The 14,150-nt window shown below is 37.8% G+C and overlaps 1 protein-coding gene across 2 annotated transcripts in view; it reads right to left on the bottom strand.

Moving 5' to 3' along the window:
• PMS1 (PMS1 homolog 1, mismatch repair system component) overlaps positions 1-14,150 on the bottom strand; it is a 43,378-nt gene that overhangs the window by 10,802 nt on the left and 18,426 nt on the right. For both annotated transcript variants that reach the window (XM_079311762.1, XM_079311761.1), the window contains exons 6-10: positions 11,935-12,051; positions 8,132-8,254; positions 6,851-6,994; positions 4,755-5,653; positions 353-808 (exon numbers count right to left, since the gene is read on the bottom strand). In XM_079311762.1, the coding sequence (XP_079167888.1) occupies positions 353-808; positions 4,755-5,653; positions 6,851-6,994; positions 8,132-8,254; positions 11,935-12,051 (1,739 nt within the window). The remainder of the gene's footprint in view (positions 1-352; positions 809-4,754; positions 5,654-6,850; positions 6,995-8,131; positions 8,255-11,934; positions 12,052-14,150) is intronic.

Here is a 14,150-nt window from a genome sequence, read left to right as displayed (position 1 = left end):
GCTTAGACATATAGCAATAATAATTCTATCAGCCATTTCCTAATTCCTGGGGAAAGTTAAGCTACAGTGAAGTTGTGAAAATGTGGAGCATTTAATTTTCTTCTGGGGAAGGAGATTTGTATTTGCTGCACTATCAGTGAAACTGGTCAAAAATCATATTTATTTCAACTGGAATAAGACCAAGTGTGCTCATTACTTCAAGATCAAAGTATAAAAAACAAAACTCTGTTTTAATAGGCAAGTAAACAGATAAGCACAGCATTAGCAAACAGGGCCTTGCCAGAGTTGACTGTAAATAATTATCAAATGATGTTTCAAGTAACATACACATTTTTGCTCAATAGTACTATACCTGTCTGTTAACACAATTGGATTGTCCAGTTTCTCTACAGGAAGCTTATGGTTCACCAATAATCTCTTACACAGCAGGGCCTCTTCCAATCTATATGGATTCAGCACCTTTACATTTTTTTCAGTAGCAAGTATCCAGACATCAGGAAAACTCTGACGACGGATCAGGAAAAGCTCCTGTTCATCTGAAACATTTCTCTCTTGTCTCTGAAGGTGACGTCTGCAGGAACTCAGAGAAAAAGGCACTGTCACAATTTTCACAGGCTGCTCCAGCTTCCCCTTCTTTTCAATCTGGCCATGAAATATCTTGTCAAGCTTCTGCTGGTCAGATGCAGAAGTCTTTAGCTTGGGTTTGTGTCTTCCTGCCTCCTTGGCTGGTCGGTGCAGTGGCTGTGCATTGGCTTTCTTGACCTCCCTGTTGTACCGTTCTTGGTCCTTAGTGGCTTTTATTTCATAACTTAAAGGAGAAAACAAACCAGTAATCAGCAAATAAAAAGCTCCAGACCCCCAATCCCTAACACACTAAAGCAGAAGAAAAGATAACCATTTACAGCCAAGAACCACATCCATGGTCCATTCAAGTATCCACATCAATATGCTGCCCACTGTGATGGGCACACACTTTTTCCACAAAAGCTGGAAATTTTCCTTCATCAAGACACCCAGCAAAACCTCAATTATTGTAAGGAGGAGGAACTATTACTGTAAGGAATAGAAGGCATCATATAAATATCTACAGCAAGGTTCTTTTCACCTGAGCCCTTGTTTAATTTGCAATCAAAACCATGATTTTGGAAGGAATTTTTTTGTCACAGGCCCATCCAGCCCAAATTCACAAAGTAATTTAAGTTTCTAGAGCTTTACAGCCTTCCAGGGAAGGCCATGTGGCTGGCAGGACTTTGGAGTTTGAGTAATTTTTCAAGCTCCAGGTCTTAATGAAAGTGTATTTAATTTCAAATGGCCTAAAAATAGCCATATAAAGTGGAAGAATACCAAATATGTATGATTATCACAGGATTCTGTAAGTAATAATCAATCTTACAAATTTTTCAGAAACAGTTAATAAAAAACTATTCCTAAATGCTGTCCAAATGGTTAAAACATTACTACATACTAAACCTCTACAACATGAATGGATTCTTAATGAGTTTATAAATGTCAGGGAGATAACTAAACTTTTATAGCTCCCAGGTTTATGCTTATCAGCTGCATACGAATTTTACTTTTCTGAAAGCAAAGCTTGTGATTTGCTGAACTCCCTCTTTTTGCCCTTATTTGATATTCTGAATTCTAGAAGGTAATTCAAACCAGTCTAATCTTCAATTAAAACAAAACCAAAAAGAAGTAGTACTATCATATGTTAGTATTGGAAATCAGTATTTTAGCTGGTCATATTTATTTATTGCTACTTGCTGGAACAGTTTGATTCAATTATGTGTATGCACGCTGGAAAATTAAGGTCAACAAAAGGGTCACCATTTGCAATTAATTATGATGTGCTAGCATTCACATATGGTACCAATATTTAGTTAACTAAAAAAGTCAGCTTAAATAGTTTCTTGCAATAAATCACGTCTTAGAAAATATGGAGCAAACATTAAGATAAAAAACATCTGCTCCTTTTAAAATGAATGGATGAAATCACTTGAACAGAATTTTTTTTAATCCCAAATTCATTTACAGCTTTGACCAGATCAATAAATACTTTGTTTTGAATAGTCCTAACTGCAATGCAGAAAAATATTTAGTTGTAAGAGAAGTGAGCCTTCAGTGATCACTGATAATCCAATATGAATGCACTTCCAAACAAAGTCCAATCTGCCTTCCAGTTTAGGTACCACCAGAAAAATTCTAATCTTACAAACTTTGATTGTGAGCATCTTCCAAATTCAGACACATCAATATCAGTGATTTGCCCATTACTACAGAAAAACTGCAGGTTTATAAACTATGAGGGAACACCTTTGCCCTTCTAAAAATCCTTTTACAGAGGAACATATAATCAACAAGTGCCACAGGAATAGCATTTCTCTGCTTAGCGAATTAAGACTGCAAATTTAGCAGCTTTTTTTCTGACGCTACAAAACCTAAAGCCAAGAAAATTTGCAAAACTGGATGTAAGCAGAGAATGGAAGACTAGAATGAAGTCTCAAAAGAATGAATGAAATTTCAAAGGCAGTTTGGTTTAATTAGAAAAATGGATCCATGATATATTCTTTCCCTTTGCAATGTAAACCCAAATACAATAATCAGCATACTAAAAGAACCCTTTAAATATATGTCTCTCTGACCTTATAAAACAATCTGAATTTGAATATTTGTTGCAAACTCTGACAGCAAAGACCATGCTACCTGAAAAAATATTTCTCCCAAGGTACAAATCTACTCATGAATTACTGCAGAGTGCTGACAAGGTGATTTGTTAGTCCCATGACAACATGTGTAGCTTTGAACCTTCCCTACACCTTCAGGGTAACTAGTCCTGCCACTGTTATGGCACTTGGAGGGATTTCTCCCACTCCTACCTGAGCCTGATACACAGGAAACATTAAGGCCAGAAACACATGCAGGCTGTGTTAAGTAAGAGCTGAGTGACTGCAAGGAATGAAATCCTTTGCAAAGCAGGGGGATATGTGATGCTGCCAGCATGGACATGCACGGAGCTTTCCTCCTCTATTATAACCTAAAGACCATAACATTTGACATTCCGGTTGTGTAATAAATGCTGGCTTGTTTTGAAAAGGCCATCCTGTGTCACTATGAGACATCTGGTGCTTGTACTGCTCCCAAAAGGGATTTAAATTAATTTAGACCCGATGGAGGGGCCACAGAGAGAAACAGAGATGCTGAAACCATGCACACCCATTGCACAAGGCAGGACTTTATCACATAAGGATGGAGGACTGGAGCCCAGGAAATGTGGGGTTGTGCCAGCAAGGATGCATGAAGCAGAGCTGTGGCACTTGGCTGCCCTGATGTATTTACATTTGCTGTTACCTCTAGGTGGCCCAATTTATCCAGAGTACCTGGAGGCAAGACTTATGTTCTCTGCCATAAGTCCTTATGGATTTCTGCTCTGCAAGGAAAGTTGCCTGTGTATCTCTTCCTATTTGCTACTCTCTGAAGCAATTTTAAGATGGTAAAAGTGCAAAGGTAAACCAAAGCTGGTATCTACAGATACAACTAGTGGCAAATTCTTCATTTCCTTCAACAGTCACGGGATTCAATCCTACATATAAGGAAAATATATATACAGTGTATAATATATTGCATTCAATCCTACATATAAGGAAAACTTGATTACGAGAGGTCTCCTTCCTGAACTAATGCAAAGCTAATCTGTAAGCACACTCTTTAACATAACAGTTGTACCAGGAAAGCAACCATGAAATCTCAAAAGCTAAAGCAGAGCAAATTAAAATTTTCTGAAACAGCTGGCAGAACCTTTTGTTTCATTTCATTAAAAGCATGAATATAATTGGAGTAGATTTCTACTATTACATTAATATTTCTGCTTATACAGAGGTGAACAAAACACTTTCTCACATGTATGGGTTTGTGACCATGGCAAGTTGCTTGCACAGCAAACTTTAAATTAGGTAGACCAAAAGCTAGGTGAAAAGGTTTCACTTAGCTCTGATATAGCTGACATTCAGAACAATGCAATGCCTTATGAAAATATTTCCTTTTCTCACAGACGGATTAAAAAAACTCAAGTGACAATTCATTTTAGAAAAATATGGAATTCAGCTATTCAGATTACAACCTAGGAAGAGACTTGATCTTGTCTGAAACAGATTAAAATTTAGACTGTGCTATAGTCTCTGAAGCAGCACTGGAATGGCTGTTTAGGGGAAAAAGTAATTCCTTGTGTCATTTGATTGGGTTTTGGAAATACAATTCTAAGGTTGGGATACAAATGAAATTTAGAGGAATGGAATTTATCCAATGTTCAAATAACAAAGTTCCCAAAAAAGAATTCTCACTTTATAGTAATAAAAGTTAAAAAACCTCTGAAGAACTCTACAGTGCCTCATCCATCACCATGCTGGTTTTCAAGGACAGTGCACTGGGAGTGATACTGTAAAGGCTGCCCTTGGAAGTTTCTAGGAGAGACACTTTCTTGGCTGTTATCTGAAATAGCTATTCAGCAACTGCTTCTGTCCCTAATCTAACTACTGCACAGCACAATGGCAAAATGAGTAATTCCAATCTGCAGTGCACAACTGCACACAGCAAAACACAACTCACAATACTGATTCTCATATTGAAAAGTCAAAAACCAGTATCTATTTTATCATAAATAACTGGAACATTATATTTTAAAAAATTCTTTACAAGTGACTCTTTGGTAGCTTCCAAGCTATTGCAAGATTCAGAAGCAAGACACAGCCTGAACTTACTTCTGTTTTTCCTCTTCATTCAAATTCTTCCACTGCTCTTCAATTGTCAGCAGGATGTCATTCATGCTGTTCTTTGGATTATCATTTATCAATTTTGGACGACATTCATGTGTGAAAAATTCAAATGCAGACTTTGGTTTCTTGATTATTCTGCTATTAATTAAGTCATAAGCTGTCACATGTCCAAATTTTTCACTTATCACATTTTTTTTTTTTATGCTTTGATTTGAGATTTGTGGATCACTGCTTTTTTCACAAGTGTATTCGTTTTGCTTATTAGTTGTCCTTTCAACTTCAGGAACCAAGATTTTAACAGGTTCCAGCTTGTCTCCCAGACTGTCTTTAAATGCACTTCCCATACTCCAGCTATCAGCAGAGATTTCAGGTAAGTCCTTAGGGACTAAGGCTTCCTCATTGTTACTTATTTTGTCAATAGTATCAGAGCTCAAAAGATGCTCATGGGCTTTATTAGACTCGGGGTCCATGGGAACACTATTACTTTGAACACCAGCCATACTCTGTCTATTCTGTTCTTCCTCCTCACACAATAAATCTAAGGAACTGTCTGGAAAGGCATCACTCTTAGAAACCTCTCTTTTGTCCAGGCGACTGTGTACATTATCACCACTAAATGTCTGATGATTTAAGCAGATCTCTGCGTTTTTTCCTGCTTGACAGTTTTGCACATCACTGCTGACTGAAAGGAATGAAGTATGAGCATGTAGCTCATCATTTCCAGATGGTCCCATTTCATTAACAGCCACATCTGTTTGGTCTGTTCTATGAACAAACATGTCTTCTGAGGTAACATCTGTTTTATTACTTTCACTAGGGACTGCAGCAGGTAGTGGCCCATACAGCGATTTCAACACATTTTCAACTGCAAGACAGACAGATTCCTAGAACAAAACAAAAAAAAAAGAAGAAAATACACATACAAATGCACCTGAAAATATAACTGCCAGATACCAAGAACATGGAACAATATGCAAAGTACTCTTATCTGGAGTAATTTTTAGACAACTCTGGGCAGATTATTGCATTTCATTTGTCCACACATTTCAAGAGACTCTGAACTGGACACTTTCAGCCTCAAATATTTTGTGACATGTATTCTGCTTCACTAGTTTACTCTGATATCAGAAAATCTTTATAACAGGGTTTTGACTTCTTAAACCAGTATCAGGTGAAGTTATTCCTACCTACTATAGAGTTAGAAGTTTACAGCCAAAACAGGTGCAACAGCAACATCCCATTTCAAGTGACTGTGTTTGTGTAGGTGCTTTTATGGTGCATGTTTCCAAATCAACTTTGCACCAAGTGAGGGAAATGAGCAAGGTAAAAAACCCAAACCCTTAAAAAATAGAAATAAATTAAACAAAGAATAAAAAAGAGAGAAGAGAAACTTCAACTCTTTTTCTAATGCCAAGGAAAACTAAATCAAATGTAAAAATGCTGTATTAATTTTCATACATGTGACCCTTAAGAGGCACTACATTTACAAGAGTAACACAAACAAATACAAAAGGTTTTTATGAAGAAAAAGATTAACATAGTGATGTGACTACCTATATTCATTTTGAATAAGCACATTAATAACCACCAATGCAACCTTTCAAATTTCTGTGGCACTTAATTGATGTCATCAAAAATTATGCACATAATGATAAAATAGTGCTTTGATGAGATATCAACTCCCCTCATGCCCACCCTCATCTTAATGGTGGTGTTTAAATAGTGATTATTTGGTTTAAATATGAAGTTAAGCATGAGATTTATACAGGGCCACACATCATAATTTCATTTAGCTTCTCTCACTTTAAAGCCATTTGAAATCTAAGTGGCACATGTATATATCTGACAGCATAAAAATCTTCTAAATGAACTGGGGAAGTAATCTTGAAGAATTTCCCAGTTAGCCTGTTCAGTACTTTTAGATCAAAACAGTGCTCTGACAAAGGCAAGCTGTCACATAACTAAAAAAACATTGAAAACTCAGTGACAGTGTTTATGTTTAAATATTCTGGCAGTTCCAAGGCTCTTATTATGCTTATATAAAGACTGACAACTCAAAAACAGAGTAAAACTTTAATTACCTTATAATGCAGCAAAACTTGTGTTTTATCAGGTGTTACATTCACATCCACAGCAGAGGCAGGTACAGTAATACTCAAAAAGAAAACAGGATATAAACGAGTACAGTCCTTTCTTGTCACCTGACTGTAGTACTGGCGAATTAACTAGAGATTGATTTAATAAAGAGATGTCAGTAAAGGCAATAAAAAAGACAAAATGTACAGAAACAAAACCCGACATTATAAAAGCTTAACTGGTTTGCTGGTTTTGAATATTTTTCAAGTTAAAGAAACGCTTAAAAGGTCCTAATATACACATATGCCAGAATAATCACTAAAAGGGCATTTTCTGGTGGTTTCCATGCCTTCATACCATGGTGGTAAAGGTGATATATAGCCTATTTTCCATGAAGGGCACTGTATTTTTACTTTGTAGGCTAAATCCCACCTTCAATCCAGGCTTCCCGGCTCTTGATAAGGAACCACCTGTGTAATGGGATTCAAGCTAAGCTTTGAACTCCCAGAAGAGCCAGGCACATCAAATAATGCATGGAGATGGATTATCCCTAGTCAGCACTTAACATATCAACATAAGTTCAGTTTTACATCTACAAAGCTTAGCCTGCCAATTGAAAACTACTGTAGTGTCCACTTTAAAACCTGCAGGAACACTTTGGCATGGGCAGGACTTTCTTCCCTGGTGATGACAAGGATTAGGGCAGCAAGGCTGCTCCAAGTGAAGTGCTGCAAGGTTCAGTAGTGAGAGAAACCCAAGAGTATCAAATTCTGCCTACACAATGCCTAGCTGTAGCCAATGCTGCTGCACTATCACTTTCATTTCTACCCAATGCATATACAATTTTAAAGGGAAAGCATGGGTGTTTGCTTGATAAGATCACAGCTGGAAGTAGACAAAATCAAAACTATTTTACAGAATTCTCTTACAAGAAACTATATAAAGTTCCCTTATGGGAAATTGCACAGGTGATTTTTACAGGCTAATACAAAGAATGAACTATTCTGGTGTCTTGCATAGAGCATTTGAAATTAATTTTGTTAGACATTTTAAAACATAACCTGCAGCTCTGCAGTCTGAGTGCAGCAAATGGAATAGAACTGAGGCACCAGCAGTGTGTCAGACTTGTGGAAGGGCTTTCTGTTGTAAATGCTAGTATCTTCATCTATAATGCTCTCAATTATTTCATGGGGGAAAAAAAAAGTTGTAGATTGCTTAGGTGTCTCTGTCCTAATCATATCCTAATCACATTTCTATTCCTTGAATTAAAAGGTAGAGGATGTTACCTTCAGTATTTCCTTTTGAAGAACTGGACGATTATTTATAAAAATGAAACTCCTTTCTGAACTTGAAAGGCTTGTCAAAGAACTATCTGAATCAGCTTTTGGGAGAAATCCAGAAAGATTTATCTGCAACAATAAAACAAATACAGTGCAAAAGTCTTTCAAAGAACCCAATTTTTTTAAATAAACGTGAGATAGTAAAACAAAATTGTACAGGGGGCCAAGCCATTCAAATGCATGCACTGCTTCTTGATAGTCACAATATACAAAGATAAAGGCAGTTAGAGGGAAAAAAAAAAAAAAAAAGAAAAAAGAGGCTGAGAAAGATGGGTTTGTATACATTTCCCTTGATCAGTTTACTGATGTATTTCCCATCTGGACTGCCAGTTGCAGCAGGATGCTGCCTGGAGCTGAGGCTGTGGAGAGCCAGGCCAGCAGCTCTTGGCTTGCTCACTGTGGGGTTGCCAATGTAAGCCCTGTCCAAGCCAAAGGCACAGAGGACTGCCCAACCTGGCCAGGGCAGCAGTGAAACATCCCTACAGGGAAAGCCCAAAACACACAATCCCTCCCTTTTTACGTACAGAGCACCTTAAATAGCCTGTCACAGGGCATTTATTCAGGGCACCTAAATTTACCTACACCACCTGTATCCAAATCATCTGACTCTCAAGTGCTGAGCACCCACGATTCACAGGCTGCAGAAGAACCTGCGAGCACAGCACTGCCAGGGAGCCTTGGAAACAGCACATGATTTGTGTACCTAACATGAACTCCAAGATTTAAGATTTATCTGTTGAGATTCTTTAACAGGTTCTTCAGGTCAAAATAAGGCCGATGACCTGTGCTGCTTGTCCCATCTCTTCCTCCTCTCCCCACTAAGCAACTTTGAAACTGTTGAATGGATTTCAAATCAGTCTGATAAAGAAGCAGAAATCCCAAAGGTGTATTTCCACAATTCCTGTGATAACTGACAGCTGCTTGGAGAGAACAGCCTCAAGATAATGACCTTACTAAAGAAAAAACAATGGCAACTTTTCAAAAGCCAGGAACCAGCAGCATGCAAAAACTGACATCCTGGGCAGCCCACGTCCTGCCCAACACACTGTCCTTCTCCACCTACCCAAACAAACAGGTGAAAGTACACTGGGGGCAGCATGAGGATGGAGATTTTGGAAATAGGAGAAAATCTGGAGAATGTTCTGGTAGCAGGGTGGATCACTGAACACAGAAATATGTTCATAAGCTCTGCCTTTGGCAGAATCCCTTGTATTCACTGAAATCCAAATTATCATGCATTAGAAATGGAATTTAGATCCATGGGATTTGGCCTATCCTTCCCATTCATCTACGTCACGCAGCTATCTGCTCATGTGCTCCCTTATTCCCTCTTGACCTTGTACCAAGCATTCTGTGCTAAAGCTGGCGTGTTCTGGTCAGCAACGTCGCGCAGAACCAAACACCACTGGTCAAATTAAAGAGGTGTCAAGTGTCTCTTGGATGATTATCAGAAAACAACATGCAGCACTTCTAGATTTTATTCTGCAACTTTAGCACATCCTCCCTCAATGCTCCTCCTCTATGCTTCAAGCTCTTTTTCTAATTCACAAAGATTTGTACAAGTCTTTCACTCAAACAATATTTTTATATACAGAAAACATTAATGCAAAACTGAAAGTCTCTAAATAACTAATTTAACAAGTTGCCAGATTTAGAAATGGCTGACTGCTGTTACTATTTACAGCCATGCAGAATATCAGTATGCTCATTAAAAGTTATCTACAATTTATAATACTAGTCTTACTAGAATTTTCATATATGAAAGTGTGTGAAGTATGAAGACAAAATTACAGAGACTGGAAAATACAAATGTAACTTTGATTTCATACTAGTTCAACTGTTTTCAAAATTAATACTTTAATAAAAAACACAACTTATATATGTATTAAATATATCTGTGATGGGTGAACAATAGAATGCCTTTCTTTTATCTTTCTCCCAGTGGCAAATGTAGCTGCTAAACTTAACCTTCATAGGAAACACTAGGGAAATTTCCTGTGTGAAAGTTTTCAGCCCAAATAAATATATCCATTTACAAGACTGGGGATCTGAAAAGTGCAAATACTGTCTTTGTACTTGTAAAAAGTTGTGTCAGTTCTTTATTTTCTTGATTTTCTTTTTATTTTACAAATAGCTCCTGAGTTTGCACGCTTCAAAGCTGATTTGAAATGTGTTCCTGTTTCATTCAGTGTTCATAATGGAGATGTTTCCAAGAAGGCCAGTCTTTAAAATCCCTGGATCACCTGTTGAAGAGGTTTTAACTCTGCAGTAAGAAACAGCAAGATTAGTTTTGTTTTCAGAGTAGACTTTGCAGTAAAGGAGCATGAAGCTACACAATGAACAAATAGGGGTTAAAAAAACTAAAGAGCAGCCCTCTGGTCTGTAAAGCAAATGAGACAGACTGAATGGGGAGGAAAAAAGCAGTAGATGCTTTCCCCTTGAATACCTGTTCCAATACCTGCACAGGAGGAAAAAATGACTACACAGGCAACTTAACTCTGTCACTTTGTAGTGTTTGGCTGCCTAGTTTAGAAATGTCCACAGTTTCTGAACGTCGACGTTATGCATGGATCACTTATACACCTATAAATGATGCACATGGTATTTTACACACTATTTAGAGACAGAGAGAGAGATGGAATGTTCCCCAACTTCTATTCAAGGAATATGGATGCCTCATGATATAGCAGAGAAGTAATGTGAGAACCTAAGTGCCTCCTCCAAGCTAGTCTCTTCTAAATACCCCCTTCTCTTCCCTTTGGAGCCCCCTACTTATCCTGGGCACATCCAAGCTATATTCAGGTAAGAATATCTCTGGATGTTCTGACATAAACAACAAAAACTTAGTAAAGTAAAAGAAGTGACTTTGCTTTGGTGCCCCTCATTTTACAGTATGTATAAAAGCATTCTGGCAAATTCAAGATTTAAGACTGAATAATGCTATTAAGCTGTGCATATAAACAGTGAGACTTTAAAGTCTGAGTAATATTATTAGGCACCATGCTGAATGCAGCATTGCTAAGTTGTGTCTAAGAGCCATTGTGACTTTACAGTGATTCATCTCATCCTGTCAAGGTTTATTACTACGTGATACAGGAAAATGCAACTAAGAAGTTACCTAGGTAGCAAGATTCCCCTTCAATAAAAATGTCTCCAACAAAAATGGAAGCAGAGTAAAATATTTTTGAAAACATTAGACAAAGGAGGGTATAATGGGGTAAAAGAAGGCAAGAACACAGAATTTTTTGAAAACCAGAAAGTATTTCATGCAAATATGTGTTTGGTGGAAATTTTGCATAACTTGCCCTTCTAAGTATGTGCTTCTTTTGATGCCCAAGTGTCTCCAATGAAATTGAGGGGATACTCTTTAGGGGCAAGGCTAAGAGGCCACGAAGATGAGAACCATCTAAATGCTTAGGTATTAATCAGAGCACAACCTGCCTGTGGGCCAGAAATCCTAACTGAGACAGCTCTAAGCAATCAGCAATTCTGCATTTGTCATCACAACTGTTTTTACTGCCATTTGATCAGTGCCACATGAGTCCTGACGAGGTGATTCTTGGAGTGGATTTTCAATCACCAAACCAATTAATTTTACGGAGAGGACAGTAATAGAATCAAATGCATTAATCAGATGTCAATCTGGAGATGCATCTTCTTTTTCAAATCTCCTTCTACTTGGCTATTTCTTTAGCTCTCTTTCACTGATAGACCTGAAGTGAATTTGGGAGAAGGAAGTTTAAACTCACCTCAGGATATTCACAGTCGTGTTGAAAAGGTACCATACTGCTCATAACGGCTGTTCCCAGAACTGACATACAGGCCATTTTGTGATCTGATACCCTGGTCTTCTGCCAAATAACTGCCTGAAACAAATGGCACAGAGTCAAATTTTTGACATTATATTTGTTGAACTCATGTCATGTCTATGAACATGCATATGCAACTGCACACACACTGTATATGTAACATTCTGTACCTTGACTCTCTGAAAATCACAACTTTCAGTGTTAACAGACTCACTATGATACATTTTCTGACACACCTTCTCATATTGTATTACTTATTTAGACACATAGCAATTGGAAAACTAAGCAAGGCTTGCATCCATGCATGTTTTGTGGCTACTCTTGGACTTCTGTACCTGAGGACAACTTATAAAATTGAATCAATACAAATATCACTTCTCCTCTTAGATATGCAGCAGTGGGCTTTGTGCTTTTCCTGAGCAGTTCAAGTGAGGGGTTGTGACATGGTTCTCACAAACTGGTCAGTATTTGAAGGTGGGCACTGCAATGCTTAAGTTACTTGTACCAAAGTGGTTGCTTTGGAAGAGATCAGGCTATTAGCAGTTCATCCACAGCTCTCACCTGGATACTCTAGGCTTACAACAAGCCTGCCATTTAAAAAGAAAAGCAGTTTCTAAGGAACTATATATTAGAAAAGCAGTTATTTGTCTAATGAAAACTTTGTATAAGTTAGAAGAATGAAGGACCATCTGCTGTGTTAGCTACATGTCTTAAGTATTACTAGAAAGACTTAATAAATACAGTAAGGCAATATGAACTGCAACTTGCAACAGAAGTCACTTGTCAAGTCCACTTATGCATAAAGAAGATACTGGCTACTTTGGGAGGTGAAGCTTTGTCTATCACTAATGAGAAGACCTATGCCAAACTGTCACAAATTTATTTCTGAATCTGCTGACTTTCATTGCTGTGTATCAACAATAAAAATGTTATCCTTGGTTGGTTTTCTCCCTCTAGGCAACTGAGACTGCTACAATGAGGTCTACTTCTTTTTTGCCACTGTTAGCTGCATGAGTGTATTCAATATGCAACCTTTAAAAACAAAAGGAAAAATAATGCAGCGTATTGCATTTTAAATTGGATGTTACACTGCTGTTATATTTCATACTTTCAGTAGGTACTAGGTGTCCCATAAATTCATAATCTGCTCACAGTATTCAAGCACAGGCTGTTAAGTGAAAGAATGGTGAGAGAGCAAAAAAAATACACATACACCCATCTCAAGAAATGCTATACATAGCCTTAAAATTCCACCTGTCCAGTGGAATATTTGCTGGCCTTCAGGGGTGAATTCCACAGAAGAACATGGTTCTCCTGGAACATGATATTCCCTTTCTACAGGACAGGTGGAATTGTAAAGCTTGGAGACTGTTGACTCTAAACTATTTCCCAAATCTTTAGTTTTCCAGTTCCACTTATATTCTGCAGCATTTGTGAAGTGGGGTATTTTAGTCCTGCCTGAATGTAATTCATCTCCTATTGAGCAGCCTGACAGCCCTTTGCACATGCTGGATCACAGCTCGGTTATTCTACAGCGAGGTGAAATTCAAACATCAAACACAATTTACACAAACAGAAAAAGGGGAGAAGGAGAAAGGAGTAAGCATAGCCATGGGCTGGGAGTCCACAGCTCTGGCAGGGAGTCCCTCTGTGCTCCAGAGCAGGCAGAGGTGAAGGACAGCTTGGGACTGCCTCTCAACCTCTCTCCTCTACACCTGCTCTAAGCCTCCTCAAAGACATTCTGGAGTGATGAAAGAATCTGTCCTCTTCTTTATAGCTCCTCTTATAAAACATATCCTGTACTGCTTCTATTTTAAAATCGATTACTTAAAATGGAAACAGAAAGTGCCAAGTGATTTTTTTCTTTACTGGATGTATTTTAAATTAAATGCATGTGACCAAACCGAGAAAGACACTTGTTACATGACTAATATAAACATTATGCTGTTTATTTTAGGGTATCCTAGTGTGATGCTGCAGGTACAGATATAAATCTTAGCTGCTGATTAATGCAAGGTTATTACACAGCTTGACCTGCTAGAATGGCTGATACTCAGAACTGTGAAAAGATCACTTGAACAAGGCGGTTTTAAGAAAGTTGTAGAAAATGAGAACTTATTAAATGCAAACTTCCTAGAAGTAGGTGCTGTAAGAGG

The sequence above is a fragment of the Erithacus rubecula genome, assembly GCF_903797595.1.
Source record: "Erithacus rubecula genome assembly, chromosome: 8".
NCBI lineage: Eukaryota > Metazoa > Chordata > Aves > Passeriformes > Muscicapidae > Erithacus > Erithacus rubecula.
The sequence above is the reverse complement of the archived record's forward strand: the minus strand, read 5'-3'. Positions and strand labels throughout refer to the sequence as shown.